The following is an 18,788-nucleotide window of genomic DNA, read 5'->3' as shown; positions in this document are numbered from 1 at the left end:
CAGGTGGCAGGAAGGACGGCCCCAGCCACTCCCCAGCTGTGGAGGTGACTCTTGCCTGCTGGGCCTCTTACTACCAAAATAGCCCTTTCCCTGAAGAATCAACCTAGATCTTGCCTTTCCTTTTCTTGCTTATTAAAATGAGAACGGAAAATTTAGCTCTTTGTAATTCTCCCCCATCCCCTGCTCTCCTGAGCCCACCCCTCAAATCCTGGGTCTTTGCCTGTCCACAGCCCAGAGGCGGTGACTGGGGGTGGAGGAAGGGTGTGAAGCGGGCATGGGGTTGGAAGCCATGATGGGGTGCAAGGGACTTTTTGAAAAAAAAGATTTACTTGAAAAACAGAGAGAGAAAGAGAAAGATCTTCCACCTGCTGGTTCGCTCCCCACATGGCTGCAACAGCCAGGACTGGGCCAGATCAAGGACAGGAACTTCTGGGTCTTCCATGTGGGTTCAGGGGCCCAAGCACTTGGGCCATCTTCCTATGCTCTCCCACGTGCATTAGCAGGGAGCTGGATCAGAAGTGGAGCAGCCAGGACTCAAACTGGTGCCCATATGGGATGCCAGTGTCACAAATAACAGCTTAACCCACTAGGCCACAGTGCCAGCCCCTGCAAGGGGCCCCTTTGATGGACCTAAAATTTGGCTTGTGAGGCTCTGTGACACCCATTAAAGGAGAGCGTCTTATCACAGACGGGTCCTGGGGAGGGTAGGAGGAGAGGACTCCACGGGGGAAGATCACGCTCTTAATCTTGATGGGGAGGAGCATCCGTGTTAAACCTGAGACCAGCACACTGATGTCAGTACGTGCAGTTTATTCCACCAGGGTTAAGTCTTCCACACATTTTCTACTCCATCTTCCCATGTAGCCTTAATTGGTGACCTTGGCAGGACAGGGGTGTCGTGCTTCCTAGCACACAGAATGGCAAGCCTCCTGCCTCAGTTTCCCCTAGCTCCATCCAGTGCGTGTGTGTGCAGCTGGTCAGGGGCTGAGCTTCCTCACTTTGGGAGCCTCGACCATCTGGGCACCCGGCTGTTCCCTGGTCAGCACAGCACCCAGGGCTGCTGACACAGGAAAGAGGCGGACTGGTCTAGGATTGGTGGGGGAAGGGGATGGCTGCTGCGGAGTCTCCTGCCCCCTGCAGGCTGAGCTGGGTACTGCAGCAACGAAGCGGTCAGTCCAGCGAGAGGTCGGACAGGCTCTGGGTGCAGTGCTGCAGGAAGTCGAAATCCGGCACCGGGAAGGGCACGCGGGACCACTTCTTGGCCTGGATGCGCCCTCGAGGGGTCTCGAGCAGCATGCTTCGGACTTTGAGCACCGGCAGCTTCACGGACTTGTAGATCATCTGCAGGCCCCAGCTCTGAAGGAGGCGGACAGGGATGGGACCTCCCTCCTCAGACTGGGGGCTCCCCCATCCTAGGGAAGGCTGGGCCTCCTCCCTCAGACTGCGGGCTTCTGAAGACTGGGGCTAAGGGCTTCAGGTCATGGCCCACGCACTTACCTCCCCACAGTTCCTGCAGCTGATGGCACCCCCCGGCTTCCAGTCCTTGAACTCTCTGTTGATGGGCACGGGTTCCCGGGAGACGGCATAGTAGATCCTGGAGAGGATTGGGGTGGCCACAGCCCACTCAGACCCTCCTCCTCCTGACCGAGCCTGCACCCGAGCCCCCACCTGGTCCTTTCTTCCCATCAAACTTCCTGGAGCCAGGAAGTGCAATGTCAGGAACTCCTGCCTGGATCCCACCGTCTCAGCCCGGGTTCAGGAGTCTCCGAATGGCCCTGCCTGCCACTGTGTTAACGCCCACCCCCTGCCGTGCTTCCACACCTCGAAACGCAAACATCTACCCTGGCAGCCTCTTGCTTAGCATCCACCTGAGACTGCCCATTGCCTTCTGGGTAAAGGCTAACCTCTCAGGCTGGACCTGCGAGACCCCCAGGGCCAGGCTGTCATGCCCCTTCCTCTGAGGCCAACTGGAATCCCCTGCCCCGTGCATTCTGCCACCCTGGCCTCTACTCCTCTTTCCACACGCAAACCCAACCCATCCTCTGAGACCTGGGGGGAAGGGCCGCCTCCTCAAAGGACAGGGCGTGCACAAAAGCCTGGCACACAGCAGGTGCCTAATAAACACCTGGGAAGGCGTGGGGAATGGCAGAAGCTGTCCCCCAAGGGACAGAGCACGGACAGCCAGCCCCTCTTGATGTCCTCAGAGGAGACAGGGCCACAAATTGGTCATGTGAATGCCAGTTCTTAAGTCACGGAGCCTGAGCCTCTATGTGCCCAGTGCAAAGGGGGCACAGATAAAACCTGCCTTGGCCAGACCGCCATCAAGATACAAAGCCTGGGCTTGTTCACGTGCTCTCTCGCCACCCCCCACCCCAGGCCCTCACTGCACTGGCTGGCTGGGGGTGATTCCCGGCCCCCACCCCTTGCCTCTCAACCTCCCAGCCCCTCTGTGGGTCTCACGAGAAGTTGGGGTTCACGTTGACGTGGTGGGCACCCTCCACCTTCCGCAGGTCGCTCCCGTGGCCCACGGCCTCCATGCAGTTGACACACAGGAGCCGCACGTGCTCGGCCGGGAATTGCTGCCGCGCCTGCTCCTTCTGGTCGGCCCGGGCCGCGCGCTGCACCAGGGCTGCCAGCTGCAGCTGTCGGATCTGGAGAGGGTGGCCCAGGACACCTGACGCCAGGAATGCTCCCAGGAGACAGCGGGCTCCCAAAGACCTCAGACCTCATTCGTACCCAGAGGGGACTTGCCTTAACCTCCCCTGCCGCGTGCCAGAGCTCTGAGAGACAGCTCTGTGGACAGGCAGATTGTGGGGCGGGGCAAGCTTCTGGCTGAATCCCTGCCCCCTCTTTGGAAAAGTTCATGCGAATCTGGTGTTTTGGATTTGTCACAGAGCACCGCTAATGGGCTACGAGGGGTGGAGAGGACCACCCTGGACAAGGCCGGGCGGCGGGCCAGCCCCTGGGACCCGAGGACTTCTCCCGGGCACGTGTCTTGGTTTGTCTTCTCTGGAAGGCAGCCCTCACAGATACACCAGGTGCCTGGAGGTAAGGATAAATTCAAAGCTCTGGACATGGCCGGTGCCCAAGACCTTTTGGGGGTCAGCCCGCTCTCCCTGACAGATGTACCCCTGCCTCTTTCTCCCTCTTCCTCCCTCCCTTCAAACCACCAAGGTAACCCTGAGAGAAAGGGGCACGGGGAGGCGGGAGCACGTGCAATCAGAGACCCACCAGGCAGAGCTCCCCAGCCATGGCTGCCACTGACCTTGGCCTGATACTCAGCCTGGTCCATCTTCTGCACAGCAGCCACTGCCCGCTCCATCAGCACCTCCAGCACCTCATTGGTCAGCTCCCGCCGTAGCTCCCGGCTGCCCTCCGTTGCCACAAATGAGTACACACTCTGATCTGCCCGGGCTCGGCCCCTGGCCTGGGGACGGAGAAGGAGGGGGGGCCTGAGAGGGGCTGGGGTCCCAGGCTGCCTCCTTCAGGGGCTGTCATGGCAAAGTGGGGCGATCACCTGGACCATGGAGATCTCGTTGGTCAGGAGCCCGTAGCGCACCACCACATTGCAGTGAGGGATGTCCAGCCCCTCCTCCACCACACTCGTGGCCACCAGCAGGTTCAGCGTGCCAGCACGGAACCTCCGGATCACCTCTTCCTGGTCCCTCTGGTGGAAGAGGGGCGAGTTGAGGAGGAGAGCGCGCCTGGCAGGTGCAGGCTCCAACTTGCCAAGCAGCCATCCCTGGTACAGCCCTTCCTTGGCCATCTTGGCCCCTCTCCGTGGGACCCAGCATCCCGCCTCGATCTCACACATGCCCAGGATCTTGTCCCTCTCCCCAGGCAACCTCCAACCCTGCCCTCCCCTGGACACCCCTAAAGCCCCTTCCTTTCTCTCCCATGAGCTCCTAGGCTTTTCTCCCACAAGAACCCAAGACCCCCACCCTCTGCTGGTAGGAACCGCATCGCCTACCCCTTCCACACAGACCCCTTTCCCCCTGCCCCTGGGGACCCCCCAGCCTGGGGTACTGAGCTCTCAAGGTCAGCTTCCCTCTCCCCTGCCCCGGGGGGGTCTCCTCACCCTCCACCATCGCCACCATCGCTGCCCCAGTCCCCCACCTGGGTCATGTGGGCGCTCTGGCTGCTGCTCCCCGCCCCGATCAGCAGCTGGGGCCTGATGTCCACTGTCTGCAGGCCGGGCTGCTGCTGAACCCAGAGCAGCAGGGAGCGCGCGCTCTGGCGGGTGCGGGTGAAGATGATGCCCCGGGGGCTGTCGGGGCTCCTGAACTGAGTCCGCAGGATGTCCTCCAGCATCTCCAGCTTGGGGTTCTCGGGGCTCTGTGTCGCCAAGCGGGCCAGCGTGTTCTTGTGCTCTGCCACCGAAAGCCCCCAGACAGAGGTGCACGACTCAGGGCACTGGGGCGGGGCACTCACAGGGAGGGGATGGCGGAAGCGCAGAGGGGCCGCAGGAGGGAAGACCCCAGCTCCTGCTCTGTTCTCGGGGCACGCGGAAGGATACCTCTGCGTGCCCACTCTCAAGGCCGCTGGGCGTCAGGAGCCTTTGTCCCCGCACCTCTGACCCTCTGCACCCTGTCAACCAGGATGGCCCTGGAGCTTGTCCACACTGGACCAACTCAGTCTCCAGCCCCCACCTGGGCTGAGGCGTCCAGCCTGGAACCGCACTCTTTCAGCCTCTCTCTCTCTCAAGGTCAGCCTCTCTGGAACTTGTCTCTTTCAGCCTCTCCCTCCAAAGGCACCACACGCCCCAGACCTGCAGGAGCCTCTCAACGAAACGATTTTGGCAGGCTCAGCATTGTGGCATCGCGGTTAAGCCGCTGCCTGCCTTGCTGGCATCCAACACGGGTCCCGGTTCAAGTCCCAGCTGCTCTACTTCCGATCCAGTTCCCTGCTAATGAGCCTGGGAAAGCAGCAGATTGTGCCTGGGCCCCTGCACCCACGTGGGGGAGGGGAGTTCCTGTACCTGGCTTCATCCTGGCTCAGCCCCTGCCGCCGAGGCCACTGCGGGAGTGAACCAGCGGATGGAATCTCTCTAATTCTGCCTTTTAAATCAATAAACCAACTTTAAAAAGCACGGTTTTTGAAATACTTTTGTCAATAACATGAACTAGTTTTTATAACTTTGCCAACCTTTGCTGATGAGGGAAGAAACCCGTCCTACCCATCGCCTTGGAATTGGTTAGAAACATCAGGTCCCAGGACCCTTGCTGGCAGCTTCCCAGCCGCGATGCCGCCTGTGCCTGGCCCTGGCCGGCCTCTGGCCACTCGTCCAGCCCTGAGCCCCAGGCCTCTCACCATCGAAGAGGGCCAGCAGCCAGCGCTCGGCACGCAGGACCCGGGCTTTAGTGGCGCGCTCCCTGTCGTAGAAATCCTGCAGCGTGTCCAGCGCGTCCACGGCGCGGACCGTGTCGTGGATGAGCAGCGCGTCGTTGTAGCGCCGAAGGTGAAGCGCATGCACCCGCTGCTCCTGGAGCCCGGCCTTCGCCGCTGCGGGCAGGGGCGGGGTCAGAGCCGGCCCCAGGCTCCGCCCCGGTGGTCCCAGCAACCACGCCACTCTCACCTGCCTGGCTCAGCTCCACCACCTGCTGCTCGTAGGTCTGCGTGCCGAAGTCCCGGCTCAGCTCCTCCAGCTCCATATGGTCGTGGATTTGGTCCATGATCTTCCTCACCAAGTCCCCGAAAGGGTCCTACGTAGAACAACGGTGAGAGAAGATTCCCGGATGCACAGAAGAGGTAGGCACCTGGCACCCACATCCCGTCTTTTTTTCTGTTTTTTAAAGATATCCTTATTTATTTGAAAGGCAGAGTTGCAGAGAAGGTGGGCGGGGAGAGAGAGCGTCCCTCTACTGGATCACTCTCCAAATGGCCACAATGGTCAGAGCTGGGCTGATCTGATTCTTCCGGGTCTCCCATGCGGGTGCAGGGGTCCAGCACTTGAGCCATCTTCTACTGCTTTCCCAGGTGCATTAGCAGGGATGGGAGGCAGAGCAGCCGGGACTCGAACCATGGCTCCTATCAGATGCAGGCGCTGTGAGCCTGCGTCTTAGAGAGGAGGGCTCCAGGGAGGCAGGTGGGAGGCTGAGGGAGGCTCCTGCTCTGTCTCAGTTACTGGTGCCCTGGTCCCCTGTCACGGCAGACGCCAGGCCCTGTGCACAGTGAAGAGGGCTTGTGGGGCCGCGCTGTGGTGTACTGGGCTAAGCCTCCGCCTGCGGTGCCGGCTGCCCGTACAGACGCTCCACTTCTAATCCAGCTCTCTGCTGTGGCCTGGGAAAGCGGTAGAAGATGGCCCAAGAACTTGAGCCCCTGCACCTCATATGGGAGACCTGGAAGAAGCTTCCAGGGTCGCAGCCGTCTGGGGAGTGAACCAGCAGATGGAAGACCTCTCTGCCTCTCCCACTCTAACTTTATCTCTCAAATAGATAAATAAAATCTTTAAAAAATTCAGTGGCGAGGGCTTGCTACAGCCTCAGCCCTAGATGGAGTCACCCCTGCAGATGCCGACAGCTCAGACAGGGGCCCGGCGCTGTGAGTCCTCCAAACAGCAGGCTGTGGCCCATTTCACAGAAGGGAGACACTGAGGCTCAGAGACCCCAACAGATGACCTAGCGCAGGTGGACTTGGGACCCGAGCCTTAGCATGCTACTCTCCTGCCTGACCCCACTGTTGCCTGACCCTGGCCGCACACACCTGGCTGCGGCGGTGGCAGAGGTCATACTGCTTGCAGGGTTTCTGGTTGTACTGCAGCAGCTGGGTGTGGTAGCGCTCTGGTGACATGATGCGCCACGTGTCCAAGTTGGCACAGAGCTGGGGACAAGATAGAAGGCGTCACTGGAAAGGGGGTGCTCTGGGGGGCAGATGGGGCCCAGCTGAGGGTGCACAGCCTGAGACAGGATCCGATCGCTGCAGGTGGGGATTCACCTGACCAACAAGTATTTATTGCTCTCCCTGGTGGCACCGGCGATGTCCTAAGCCCCAGGGACACAGAGGCATGCTTGTTGCAGGGAGAGAGACGGATAATGAGCCATCCAGAATAACAGAAGGAGAGAATTTCAGTATTGAGAAATTCTGGAGGCCAAAACTGGATGATATGATGGGCTGCAGTGGGGGCGAGCCTGGAAGAGGGTGGAGAGGGGGCCCTCAAGCTGTTCCATGAATGACAAGTCCAAGAGGATGGGCCTTGTGGGCACAAGGAGTGGCCAGGGCGAAGGTCCTGAGGCCAGCAAGCCTGACACCCTCCAGATGCAGGAAGAGGCCACTATGCTTGTAGCACAAGCGAGAGGCGGGGTGTGGGAAACGACCCTGCAGAGGTAGGGCAGAAGTAGGCAGGGGCTAGAGGACGTGGAACGTTCCAGAGTGTGGCAGAGAACTGGGGGTTTGTTCCAAGTGCCAGAGGCAGCCACTGGGCCTTATTTGAGGAAGGGGCCTGGTAGGGCTGGTGGGGGTGGAACAAAGGTGGGGTGTGCAGGGCTGCTGGTGGGAGGGCCGCGGGGGCCAGGCTGACCTGCAGGATGTGGTCGATGGCTCCATCGAGCTTGGAGGCCCCGCCAGTGCCTGGGGAGGCGGTGAGTCCCAGCACCTGGGGGAGAGGCTGTGTCCTGTGCACTTTGAGCTCTAGGTAGCGGCTCAGGATGACATTGTAGACGGTGTCCTTGTGTGTGTGGTGACACTCGTCCACCACGAGCAGGGTGAAGGCTGAGGGCACATGGGGAAGGCTGTGACCGACGCCTGCACAACCCTCCCTCCCAGGAACTTTCTTCTATGGCGTCCCACGGCTCATCTGAAAACGGCTTCTTCCCTCCACAGCTTGCAGCTGGACCCCAGAGAAGGAGCCGGGTGGGGAGGATTTAGCGCCATTCTACATGTTAGTAAAATGAGGCTCAGCTGGGGGAGGTGCGTGCCCAAGGTCTGGCACTGTAGCCAGGTCTGTTGCTATGGGAGCGGGTGCTGGGGTTGAATGGGACCCCCCCCCCCCGTCCCCGCTCACCCCCACGGAAACTCCCGACGTGTTCACTAGGAGATACGCCTCAGGTGCACACCCTGCGCCCTGCCCCCAGCCCTCACCCGTGAGCTCCACGTGCTCTTCCTCCTCGGTGCTGGTCAGGGCCATCTGCAGCAGCTCAGCTGTGCAGATGAGCAGGTCGTGGCCCCGGGCCAGGTGACCGAAACCAGCGCGGGGCCCCATGTCCCCCCTCAGGGTTGTTATGGTCCAGCGTCCATCCAGCATGCGGCTGAACTCCTCGCTGTGCTGGGTCACCAAGTGCACCTGCGGGTGGAGGGCGAGGAGGGGAGAGGACGCTGCTTCGGGCACGGGCATGGGCGGCGTGGCTGGGTGCGAGCCTGGGGTAGCCATGGCTGCCCTGGAGTCCTGTAGGGCGCTGGGAGGTGCCTGAGGAGCAAGGGCCCTCTGAGGGTAGACAGCACTCACCCTGTTGACCAGCACCACCACCTTGGCTCCAGGCACGGTTTCCAGGTGCCGCTTGGCCACATAAGCGGCCGCCCGGGTCTTCCCAGTGCCCGTGGGCAGCCAGATGATGATATTCTTGCCTTCCAGGGCAGGCACGATCACCTCCCACTGGTAGGGGCGTAGCTCCATTCTGGAACGGCAGGCGACTCGGTCCCCTCCCCACTCTTGGTCAGCCCGGGCTGGGGCAGAGACCTCGGCTTGCCCGGGGAGGTGCTGCAGAGCACCCTGGGAGCCCACCTGGAAGCCGCTCTGGCCAGGAGGCAGGGCAGGAGAAAGAGCTCCCTGGGATCCTGGCCCCGGCAGGCTGAGGGCAGTCCAGCTCGTTGACTCAGGGATCAGAAATGGAAACTGAAACTGGAGGGAGGAGCCTAACCTTAGAAATTTCCCGTCCCTGCCCCCTGCCCCAGAAAAAGAACTCGGCTGTGGGGACAGAATAGCTGCCCTCACGAAGGCGCCTTCACTGCCCATCCGGCACTCAGCCTGACCAGGTCCCCCAGGTGAAGAGGGCAGTGCAGGCTCAGGCGGAGGTTCTGACCGCTGCTGTCCCCGACGTAAGACCCAGGGACAGGCGCCCGTGGGAGACGAGTCCAGGAAGACCCCATCAGAAGCACAGGACAAGGCAGGGAGCTGGCTGGGCACGGCGGTCCCAGCACAGCCCGAGGCTTGCCAGCTTCCAGCTGAGGGCCGGCACCCTGGAACAGGCTGAGCCGCTGCTTGGGATCCCTACACCCCGCAGCAGAGCGCCTGGGACTGGGTCCAGCTCCTTGGCTTCTGGCCCAGCTCCCTGCTCATGCTCACCCTGGGGGGCAGCACGGGATGCCTGAAGCTCTTGGGTCCCTGCCACCCATGTGGGAGACCAGTGGAGCTCCAGGCTCCTGGCTGTTGCAGGCATTTGGGGAGTGAACCAGTGGGTGGAGATCCCTCTCTCTGTCACTGCCTTTCAAATACATACCTACAACTTAAAAAAAATTTAGTTTCTGGCTTTTAGGCAAGTGCTGGAGGGGGCCAAGGCTGGGATTACACAGAAGAAACAATCACACAGAGAAAAAAATAAAAACCCACAGCTTTATTGTTCCCTCCAAGGGATTAATGCCAGGGAATAATGGTCCCCATGCCCCCACCCTGGGGGACAAACTGCAGAACAGCGCAGGGCGAGGCACGGCCCCTGCAGGCCAGGCTGAACCTCCAACCCGGAGCTCACTCCTCAAGCTCCGGGTGGGCCAGGCCCGGGGTCCACGCCTCCACAGCTCTGCCGGGCACGGGGCACGGGGCTGGGCAGGTTCACCCGTAGGCCAGCAGCCACTCCAGGAGCCTGGCCCCACCAAGGTCAGACACAGTGACAGTTGCAACAGAGCTGCCGCCTGGGGACTCCCGAGGGTCCAGGAGGGCTGCAGGCCCAAGGCTGGGGGCCCCGGAGTGTCTCGACGTGAGTCAGGGTGCAGGGGTCAGATCGGAGCTGCCCCGGGAAGGGCTGCTGGCCGGGCGGAGCAGCTACTTGTCAATGAGGCCCCCCTCCTTGAGCTTGAAGTAGAAAAACTTCTCCAGCGCGCTGGCGCAGCGGCAGTACTCGCTGTCTGGGGGGTTGTACTCGCGGCAGTTGGCGATGACCCGCTGCAGGTCAGCCACAAACAGCTTCCGGGTCACGTAGTAGCGGCTGCGCAGCCGCTCTGTCATGGTCTTCAGGTCTGGGGTGGGAGACAGGGCCCACCTTGAAGAGGCCGAGGCTGCCTGCTGGGAGGGGGGGGGGTCCCCTGGGAAGGCAGGAGCGGGAGCCTCGGGGGCGGAAGGGGAAGGAAGGTTGGGTCCTCACCGATGGGGAAGCGGATGACCTCGTAGTAGTCCGGGGCCTCCGACTTCTTCACGGGCTCCATGAAGGGCCAGGCACTGGGGTGCGACTAGAAAGGAGCGCTGAGCTGGGGACAGGCCCACGGTGCCCGGGGCCGACGGGGTCCCAAAGCCACAGTGCCGGTGCGCGACTGCCCCTCCCCCCACGGGGAACCGGGTCTCCCCACCTTGATCTGAGCCAGCAGGTTTTTGAGGGTTGTGTAGAGCTGGTCAGGGTCCTTGAGCTCCTTCCTGCGGCGAGAGAAGCCAAGCCTGGGGATGCAGCCCTGGGCCCCCGCCCCGCCCCACTCCCGGGCAGCACACTCACCCCTTCTCCTTCCCCAGCGGCTTCCAGCCAGTCTCTCCTGCAAGGGGGTGGGGGAGAGGGGCCCTCAGGACACCTGTGCACCCGCCGGGCGGGCCCCCCCCCGCCCCTGCTGAGGCCCCTGCTCACGGATGCCAGGGACGCTCTCCACGGGGATCTGCCTCACGCCCTCCTTGAAGCAGCTGAGCCCGGGGTACACCTTGCGGATCTGGGCCTGTTTGCGCTCAATCAGCTTCTTGATGATCTGAGGGGAGGGCGGGTCTGAGGGGCCACCTGGGGCACAGACACACCCACAGACACAGACACACCCACAGGCCCGTCCCCAGCACTCCACGGGTGCGGCCGGCTCCCACCACCTCTTTCTGCTTCTTGATGATGTGCGACAGCTCCGTGTAGGGGATCCGGGGGTTCAGCTCACACTCCATCAGTGTCGCGCCCTCGTAGTCCTTGATGTAGCCCAGGTAGCGACTCTTGGGCACCTTGATATCCTTGGAGAAGCCCTGGGGGGGATGGCACAGGCCCCTCCATCAGCCCCCCAGAAGTGCCTGTACAAGCCCCGCCCCACTTCTGCACCTGTCACACTGGGAGGGCTCAACCTGTGCGTGGGAAGAGGCAGCACAGGGGACACGCAGGCAGCACAGGGGACATGAAGGTGCTCCAGCTCCACCCACAACAAGGGATGGGACAGAACGGGCCGGGCGGGTGAGGGTGAGGGTGAGGCCCACCTGCTTTTTGAAGTAGCCGATGGCATACTCGTCAGCGTAGGTGAGGAAGTACAGGATGTTGTGTTTAATGTGATACTCCTTCAGGTGGTTCATCAGGTGAGTCCCATAGCCCTGCAGGGAGGGGGCGTGCTGATGGGGGAGGGGATGGGGCATCCCCCCCCAGGGGTAACGGAAGAGGGGTGGGAGTTCACAGGGAGAGGGAAGGAAGCTGGAGCCAGGCACAGCGCCTGCCACTTCACAGACCAATCCCCAAGCAAGCCCAGGGACAGGCACAGTCTCCAGCACACAGAAGCGACTGTGCAGCACAGCTCCACCAGGAGCCATGTTCAAAGCCAGCGGCCCTGCCCGGCAAGGCCAGGCCCCAGGCCCCAGTGAGCCTGTGGATTTCTGATCCCTGAGACACTGCCTCCCCCACACCGGACCAGGGATACACCAAGCAGATGTGGGCTATGTGAAACAGAAGAGGGGTGGGGTCGTGGCTCGGTGGGCTTAGCTGCCACCTGAGAGGCCCACATCCCCTGTGGGAGCACTGGGAACCAGTCCACCTCTGCTGCCGACCTGGCTCCCTGCAGATGCGCACCCTGGAGGCAGCAGGCGGTGGCTCACGTACTCGGGCCCCTGCCACCCAGGTGGGCAACTCGGATGGCGTTCCTGCTCCTGGCTTTGGTCTGGCCTAGCCTCAGCTGTTGTAGACATTTGGGGAGTGAACCAGTGGATGAAGAGCTTTCTCTCTCTCCCTCTTTCTCAAATAAGTGAGAATAAAATCAAAACCCAAAACCAAAACGTAGAACAAGGGACCTGTGTGCGTGTGCACTAGGCCAAGCGAGGGACAGAAAAGCAGCACAGGACTCCTGTGCAGGAGAAATCAGGTCCCCTTAAAGTACTGGTGCTGTGGCATGGTGGGTAAAGAGCCACCTGCAGTGCCGGCATCCCATATGGGCACCAACTCCAGTCCTGGCTGCTCCACTTCCGATCCAGCTCTCTGCTGTGGCCTAGGAAAGCAGTAGAAGATGGCCCAAGTCCTTGGACCCCTGCGCCCATGTGGGAGACCTGAAGAAGCTCCTGGCTCCTGGCTTCGTATTTGATCAGCCCAGCTCTGGCCGCTGTGGCCACTTGGGGAGTGAACCAGTGGATGGAAGATTTCTCTCCCTCTCTGCCTCTGTGAAACTTTGCCTTTCAAATAAATAAATCTTTAAACAAAGAAGAGTAGTGCTGAGCTTGGCACCATTCGTCAACAGGTATTTCCTTTCTTAAACTTTACTTGGGAGAGAGAAATGGACAGAGACAGAGACAGACTGAGCTCCCACTCACTGGTTTATTCCCCACCTGCCTGCAACAGCCAAAACCGGTCAGAACCAAAGCTGGGGGCCAGGCGCTCAATCCAGATCTCCCACATGGATGGTGGGGACGCACCCATTTGACCCATCAGTGCAGCCTCTCAGCGTGTGCAGCTGAAGCCAGGAGCCCGGCAGAGGCACAGCTGCCACCTTGTGGGGGTGTTTGGAACTGGCCACTCAAAGCAGGGCTGGGCAGCTTGCAGAAGTGGCCAAGCCTGAACAAGTGGAGGGCGGGGACCAGGGGCGACGTGTTCACCTTGACCTGCTCATTGGAGGTCACAGCGCAGAAGACAATCTCTGTGAAGCCCTGCGTGGGGAACATGCGGAAACAGATCCCACCGATGACCCGCCCATCCTTGATCAAGGCCAGGGTCTTGTGCTTCCTAGAGAGAGAACGCGGTCACAACCCCACCTGTGCCCTCGACCCTGGAGGCCTGGGCTGTGCCAGGGGCGGGAAGGGGGGCGCCTGGGGACGCACGGGTCAAAGACCAGGCGGGCGATGTACTCCTTAGGCATGCGCGGCAGCTGGTGGGAGAAGACGTTCTGCAGGCCCACGAGCCACAGCAGCACCCGCCGGTTGGCCTTGGGTGTCAGTGAGTTGCCGATGACGTGGAACTCGATGATGCCGCGGCGTTCTTCCAGGCGTGCCGTCTCGTCCCGGGCCGCGTTGGCAGACAGCAGGCTCGTCTAGGAACGCAGTGGGATTGGGGGCCATGAGCTAGGGTCTCCGGCCGGTCCCCCCACCCTGCACCCGGCGGGCCAACAGCCGGCTGCCCACCTCGGGCCCCAGCATGGCGGCGGGGTCGGTGATGGTCAGCATGACCTCGTTGACCAGCTCCATGGGGATGTCGCCCATCACGCGGAGCCGCTTGGCGTCCTCCAGGGTCAGGTTCTCTGGAAGCTTCCTCTTCTCACCTGCTGGGGAGGTTGGCAGGGTTGCCCAGGGACAGCAACGCAGGCTGGCGCAGGGGCGCATAAGAGTCGGGGGACAGGGGTGAGGTACACACCTGGCATGGGCTCGGCCCCGGCAGAATCCAGACTCAGGGAACTGTTGCTGCCCCCGCCCATGGTGGGGCTGAAGATGGGGGCGCTGGGAACCACAGCGGCGCTGACTGTGGCTGAGAAAGCAAGGGTGGGGTGGGGGGGCGTCCAAGTGTCCCTCCAGGCGGCCCAAGCCTCCACCCCTGGCTGAGCCCACCTGTGTTTTCCCAGTCCCGCAGGGCCTGCTGCGCCACCTACCCGGCCGGGGCCCCAGCTGCGTCCCCTCTGAGGGCGGCATGGTGAAGCCCGACTCCCAGATGGGAGAGTTGGCCCCATAGATCTCCTCCTCCAGCATGGACAGGAACCTGTGGGGAGGGCGCCGTCTGTCCATGACTCTGTCCTGCCAAGGGCAGCCTGGGCCGGGCCCCCGGGGGCTGTGGCCGTGCCGTGGCCAGACAGACCCTGCGAGGTGCGTCTGAGAGCGAGCTCTGCCCTGCGGGAAGCCCTGGCCACAGGGGCAGGCATGGCCCCCTGGCGAAAGCAAGGTAAGAGCTTTGGACACACCAAGCAAAGGGGCCCAGTTTGGCCATCACAGGCAGCACAGGGCCACAAGGCCGGAGCTAAATGCCAACCCCGTGGCCAGGCAGGGCACCACGTCCCCCTGGGTCCCCCTGCTCCACTCAGCATCAAGATGGACTCGGAATCCACCCCGACTCACCACCTCCTGTTCCCACCTGGTGGCGGGGGCACTCAGGGCCCGGATTTGACAGTCAAGACTCTCTGAACTGAGAAGTCACAAGCCAGGCTTAAGACGGGAGAGAGGTGTGGCACACGGGGGGAAACTGGCACAGAAAGGACTAGCACGGGGCGGACACTGCTGTCACCTCAGGTGTCAGCACTGGCTTCTTGGAGCTCTGTGGTGGGAGGGATTCTGAGGCTGGGTCCAGGCCCCCATGGGAAACAATTAGTAACGCCTAGCAGGGTGTGGGAGGGGCAGCGTTAGCTGGGGCCATGTACCTGCCATCCCCAGACTAGGCCGTGCAAAGGCAAATACTAGCAAGCTGCTTCTGGGCCATGGGCAAGTCTGCCAGGTAGACGCCCAGATCCCAGAAGGCCCATGGAGGGAGAGGAGGGACCAATCCAGGAAGGCTTCCTGGAAAAAAGGGGACAACAGGGAGGACGTGAACTTGAGGCAAACTCCCAGTGGGCCGGAACGAGCCTTACTTGGGGAAGTGGGTGAGGATGAGGGTCCTCTTCTCCGGCACCAGCTTGTCTTTCTCCACTCGGAACTTCTCCAGCAGCTGCCGCCGGGTAACGGTGAAAATGGACCGCAGGAGGCTTCGCCCGAACACATGAGTGGTCTCGTAGCGAGGCAGGCTATCACAGCTCTGGGGCACGTGGCAGTAACACAGCCACCTGGGGGTGGGGACAGCAGGGTGAGGGAGGATGGGGGGGGTCTACAAATCCCCTCCCCCCCCCCCCTGCCTCGGCAGGGCCTACCTGGTGTAATTGACTTTGTAGGTAGCCACATCCTCTGACTGGGACCTTTGCCGGAACTGGGCGGGTGTCTCCAGCTTCCAGTAGTTAAGGCAAAGCAGGAACATCTTGGAGAGTTCGAACATGGTCTGTCGCTCCCGGGGAGCCAGGTGGCTAAACTTGTACTGCACGAAGTTCAGCACACCCTGGGAAGGGGTGGGGAACAAAAATCCAGGGAGGAGGGCTAAGAAGCCAGCTTTGTGACAAGGTGCCCCTCCCTCCTCCACCCCACCCTGCAGTCAGCACAGAACACACTCCCCTGGCTGATCCCCTCTGATTTCCAGCTAGGGCAGGAGGGAGGACCCAGCTCCCCGTCCCCCACCCCACCTGCTCAATATTAGGCTTCTCAAACGGGGGGCTGCCCAGGGACCCCTCCACCACAGGCCGGGTCATCTGTAGGATGCATTTTCGCAGGAGCTGCAGGAAGAGGGAGGGAGGGAAGGGAGCATCAGAACTGAGAGCCGCCCCGCCCCTCACTCACTCCCGTTCGCGGAAGCTCACCTTGAAGAGGTAGAAATAGACCTGCTTGGTGTCCGTGTCCTCCTCCTTGTGCACTGACATGAACAGGTTCTCCACATCCACCACCATCCCCAGCAGCCGGTTAATCTCATCCTCTGACACATTCTCCAGGTGGGACACGTGGTCAGCTGCAAGACAGCCAGCCCGGGCCGTGGGGTGGGGAAGCATGGATGCCCTGTTCCACAGGGAGCCAAGACTTCCACAGGTGGCCCCGGCCTCTTCCCGGCTGGCACTTTCCCTTTCTCCTCCCTCTCGGCCTGCCTGCCCCCAACCCCACACCTCCTAAGGTCCTGAGACGAGGTTTCCTGGCAGCTAAATCAGGCTGTCCAAGCAGGCCCCAGCACCTGGCGCCCACCACCTCCAAGGGCGCTGCCTGCCTTACCCAAGGGGTGCTCACAGCTGCGGCACAGCTCGCTCAGGTTGGCAGCGGGCTGCTGCAGGTCCATGCGGGGAGCAGTAGGGGGCTTGGGGTTTTTCCAGCCATTACATTTGCAGGTTTCATTGGCCTAGAGGCAGGAGATAAGTCAACGACCCCCGCACCCCAGGGGCAGGGGCCGCTAGGCGTCCAGAGCGTCGCCCCCCATTCCCACCCCAGCCCAGGGATGCCCTCAAGCCCCGCCCCCTTTCACCCTAGGCCCCGCCCCCACCTTGCAAGCGGAGAAGACCCCTAGCTTCTCAAGCTTCTTGGCGCGCGGCAGTCCCCGGACTTGCGCCTTCCTCTGGCTGGCGCGCTGCTGCTGGCTCAGGCCAGGTCGCGCCGGATCCCCCCCGCTGCCGGTTCCCCCACTTCCTACCCCGGGCCCTCCAGTCCCTGTGCTCCCGGCTGGGGCTGCAGCCGGGGCGGGGGCTGGTGCCGGAGTGGGAGCCGGAGTCGGGGCTGAAGCAGGGCTGGGCGTAGGAGTAGGAGTTGGGGTAGGGGCTGGGGACTGAAGGGGCCGGGGCTGCGCAGCCGGGACTGGGGCCGGGGCCTGAGAAGGTTCCGCCATGGCCTCCCCCGCAGCGGAGCGGCGCCGCGCTCCCAGCCCTAGGGCCGCATGGGCAACCGGTGCGCAGTGCGCAGGCGCCACAGGCCCGACGCACGACGGGAGTTGTAGTCCTCCACAGCCGCGCCCGTGGCCTCCAGCTTCCAGACTTTTCCGTCCTTTCTCTTGGTACCAGGCAGCCAAGGGGAAACCCAGCGAGCACCCCAGATTTCCTGGCTCCCAATTTATCTGGAAGGCGTCCGGGACGGCTCCAGTTGCTGCCGTCTTAGGGACAGGGAGGCGCATCCCAGGAAATAGGCGCCCCCCACGGGGGGCCGAGGCCCCATCCCGCGCGGCCCAGACGCAGGGCTGCAGCCGCGCAGGGGCTGAGACGTGGCCGAAGCTCTGAGCTTCGGTGGCTACCCCGGGCGTGCGCTGTGTGCCATCCACCTGTACTGTGTTGTGCACTTTGTTATCCTTCAACGGAGAGAATTTAGTATCAAAACAGAGTTCCAGAGGCGCGGCCGTGGTCACAGCAGCGACAAGGAAGGCCACTGGGACGCGGGATGCCCGCGCCATCATCGTTGTGGCCCCAGACCCCGAGGACAGGGAGGGATGTGCCCGCCTCCCTCGTGCGTGTGCTCAGGGAACGCCGCGATGGAGGACCTGGAGGGCCCCGCCCGCTGTCTGCCCAGCAATGGGCTTCCCTGCCCCGGCCGGTCGGGTGGCTGTCGAGTGTCTGCTCCCGGCGTCCAGCCTCTTCAATGGCTCCTTTGCGCCGTGGTGGAGAAAGGGCAGGGCCAGGGTAAAAGTATAGCAGGTGCTCCTGAGCAACTGACAGCCGGCTCCTGGAGGCAGGACGGGCAGAGCTGACCCCGGACCCAGCCAAAAGTTTGCGGAAGTCAAAGGGAAGGAGCTGTCCCGGCCTGACCCGACCCGACCCAACCCGGGGGAGCCAAGCGGGGCCTCGTGAGAACCCCGCTCCCGTTTCCTTGGAGTCCACACGCCGGGCCAAGCTCGGGCCTTGCGCTCGGAGCCTCGCGCCCCTGAAGAGCAGTTGCTCACTTGGATGCAGCGGGTCGGCAGCAGTTTCTCCAACGGGAACCGGGTGGCGTCGCGGAGTCCCAGTGTGGCCCTCGCTGAACGCAATCAGGTGGCCACACTGCCGGTGCAGCTGCTGAGGGACCACCCGGCCGCTGTGCAGGACCATGGCCATACCGCAGACGACTTCCAAATGAAGATGGACGCGCAGGGCTTCGCCCCCGAGGAGCTGGTGGTGCAGGTGGCTGGGCAGAACCTGACGGTGACCGGCCAGCGGCAGTGGGAGTACGGCAACCCAGGACTGGGTGGTTACCGCATGGAGCAGAGGGTGCAGCGGCAAATGCAGCTACCGCCGGACCTAGATCCCACCGCCATGACCTGCTGCCTGACGCCATCCGGCCAGCTGTGGGTCCGAGGCCAGTGCGGGCCACTGCCTCCCCCCGAAGCCCAAGCAGGACCATCCCCAAGACTCCGGAGCCGCACCTCTAAGAAGGGTTCCAACAGCCTGACCCAGTAAACCGCCACCATGTGCAGCAGCCTTGGCCTCTGTTGTCTTCTCAGGGGATGGGGCCCGGGGTAGAGGGGAGGCAGGAGGGCCATGGTCTGGTGGAGGAGCAGCTCCAGCAGAGGGCAGCAGAGGGCTGGGAGTGCCCCCGCCTCTAGCTGACTCCAGGGCCAGGGGTTGGGGCCATTGAGAAACTAGGAGGCATAGCCGGGAGGGGGTGAGAGATGGGGGTGGGCTGCGGTGGCCAGGTGCTGCAGCCTTGGCTTGTGAGCAGTCCAGCGTTCGGACACTGGCATTCAGGCCCTCACAGGCCGGGGACTGCGCCACCAAAATACCCACAGCAGTGGTTTCTGGTGCCAGAGACCACCAGTCTTCAACAGGGACTGATCTGTGACAGGGGTGGGCCGAGGGGGTTGGTGGAGGCCAATGCAGGACCCTCACCTTGTACCCGCCCCCACCCCGCTGGGGCTGCCCAGAGGAAGGCCTTTCTCTCTGTGACCATGGTGCTGCTTAACAAGCCTTGGTGGCTCATTTGAAAGTAACTTCAAGTCAGC

The 18,788-nt window shown here is 62.5% G+C and overlaps 3 protein-coding genes across 7 annotated transcripts; 1 reads left to right on the top strand and 2 right to left on the bottom strand.

Moving 5' to 3' along the window:
• Positions 1 to 796: 796 nt before the first annotated feature.
• DHX58 (DExH-box helicase 58) lies at positions 797 to 9,196 on the bottom strand. Of its 4 annotated transcripts, XM_062216418.1 has the most exons (12): positions 8,441 to 9,192; positions 8,077 to 8,278; positions 7,517 to 7,707; positions 6,703 to 6,819; positions 5,576 to 5,702; positions 5,311 to 5,502; positions 4,117 to 4,370; positions 3,518 to 3,667; positions 3,266 to 3,427; positions 2,461 to 2,651; positions 1,498 to 1,594; positions 797 to 1,356 (listed from the first exon to the last, which is right to left on the bottom strand). In XM_062216418.1, exons 1-12 carry the CDS (start codon positions 8,945 to 8,947, stop codon positions 1,171 to 1,173), a joined length of 2,376 nt encoding a protein of 791 aa, XP_062072402.1. In that variant the 5' UTR covers positions 8,948 to 9,192; the 3' UTR covers positions 797 to 1,170. The 4 variants fall into 4 exon arrangements, with proteins under 4 accessions (XP_062072402.1, XP_062072403.1, XP_062072404.1 ...); XM_062216419.1 differs by lacking the exon at positions 6,703 to 6,819 and having other exon boundaries at positions 8,441 to 9,194; XM_062216420.1 differs by lacking the exon at positions 5,311 to 5,502 and having other exon boundaries at positions 8,441 to 9,191.
• A 328-nt stretch (positions 9,197 to 9,524) lies between these two features.
• On the bottom strand, positions 9,525 to 16,749 carry KAT2A (lysine acetyltransferase 2A). Of its 2 annotated transcripts, none has more exons than XM_062216542.1 (18): positions 16,374 to 16,749; positions 16,109 to 16,232; positions 15,709 to 15,854; positions 15,535 to 15,624; positions 15,172 to 15,353; positions 14,896 to 15,087; positions 13,930 to 14,036; positions 13,698 to 13,808; positions 13,469 to 13,608; positions 13,169 to 13,377; positions 12,947 to 13,073; positions 11,354 to 11,464; positions 10,985 to 11,128; positions 10,758 to 10,872; positions 10,632 to 10,668; positions 10,492 to 10,555; positions 10,290 to 10,374; positions 9,525 to 10,164 (listed from the first exon to the last, which is right to left on the bottom strand). In XM_062216542.1, the coding sequence occupies exons 1-18, from the start codon at positions 16,710 to 16,712 to the stop codon at positions 9,971 to 9,973; spliced, it is 2,517 nt and encodes an 838-aa protein (XP_062072526.1). In that variant the 5' UTR covers positions 16,713 to 16,749; the 3' UTR covers positions 9,525 to 9,970. The 2 variants fall into 2 exon arrangements, with proteins under 2 accessions (XP_062072526.1, XP_062072527.1); XM_062216543.1 differs by having other exon boundaries at positions 13,469 to 13,605.
• A 981-nt stretch (positions 16,750 to 17,730) lies between these two features.
• On the top strand, positions 17,731 to 18,246 carry HSPB9 (heat shock protein family B (small) member 9). Its single transcript, XM_062175556.1, has one exon. The coding sequence runs from the start codon at positions 17,758 to 17,760 to the stop codon at positions 18,244 to 18,246; it is 489 nt and encodes a 162-aa protein (XP_062031540.1). The 5' UTR covers positions 17,731 to 17,757.
• The last annotated feature ends 542 nt before the right edge of the window (positions 18,247 to 18,788 follow it).

Source organism: Lepus europaeus, chromosome 18, assembly GCF_033115175.1.
Source record: "Lepus europaeus isolate LE1 chromosome 18, mLepTim1.pri, whole genome shotgun sequence".
Taxonomy (NCBI): domain Eukaryota; kingdom Metazoa; phylum Chordata; class Mammalia; order Lagomorpha; family Leporidae; genus Lepus; species Lepus europaeus.
Note: the sequence above shows the minus strand (reverse complement) of the source record. Positions and strands in the feature narration are given on the sequence as shown.

Excerpts from the sequence above, each read along its gene's own strand:
- HSPB9 (XM_062175556.1), top strand. The coding sequence starts at position 17,758 with ATGCAGCGGGTCGGCAGCAGTTTCTCCAACGGGAACCGGGTGGCGTCG.
- DHX58 (XM_062216418.1), bottom strand. The coding sequence starts at position 8,947 with ATGGGCAGTGAAGGCGCCTTCGTGAGGGCAGCTATTCTGTCCCCACAG. Across the intron at positions 5,703-6,702 it reads TCTGCCACCGCCGCAGCCAG|GACCCTTTCGGGGACTTGGT; the intron begins GTGTGTGCGGCC and ends TGTTCTACGTAG. Across the intron at positions 2,652-3,265 it reads AGGCTGAGTATCAGGCCAAG|ATCCGACAGCTGCAGCTGGC; the intron begins GTCAGTGGCAGC and ends CACCCTCTCCAG.
- KAT2A (XM_062216542.1), bottom strand. The coding sequence starts at position 16,712 with ATGGCGGAACCTTCTCAGGCCCCGGCCCCAGTCCCGGCTGCGCAGCCC. Across the intron at positions 13,609-13,697 it reads CGGGGCCGAGCCCATGCCAG|CAGGTGAGAAGAGGAAGCTT; the intron begins GTGTGTACCTCA and ends CAACCTCCCCAG. Across the intron at positions 13,378-13,468 it reads CCGCCATGCTGGGGCCCGAG|ACGAGCCTGCTGTCTGCCAA; the intron begins GTGGGCAGCCGG and ends CTGCGTTCCTAG.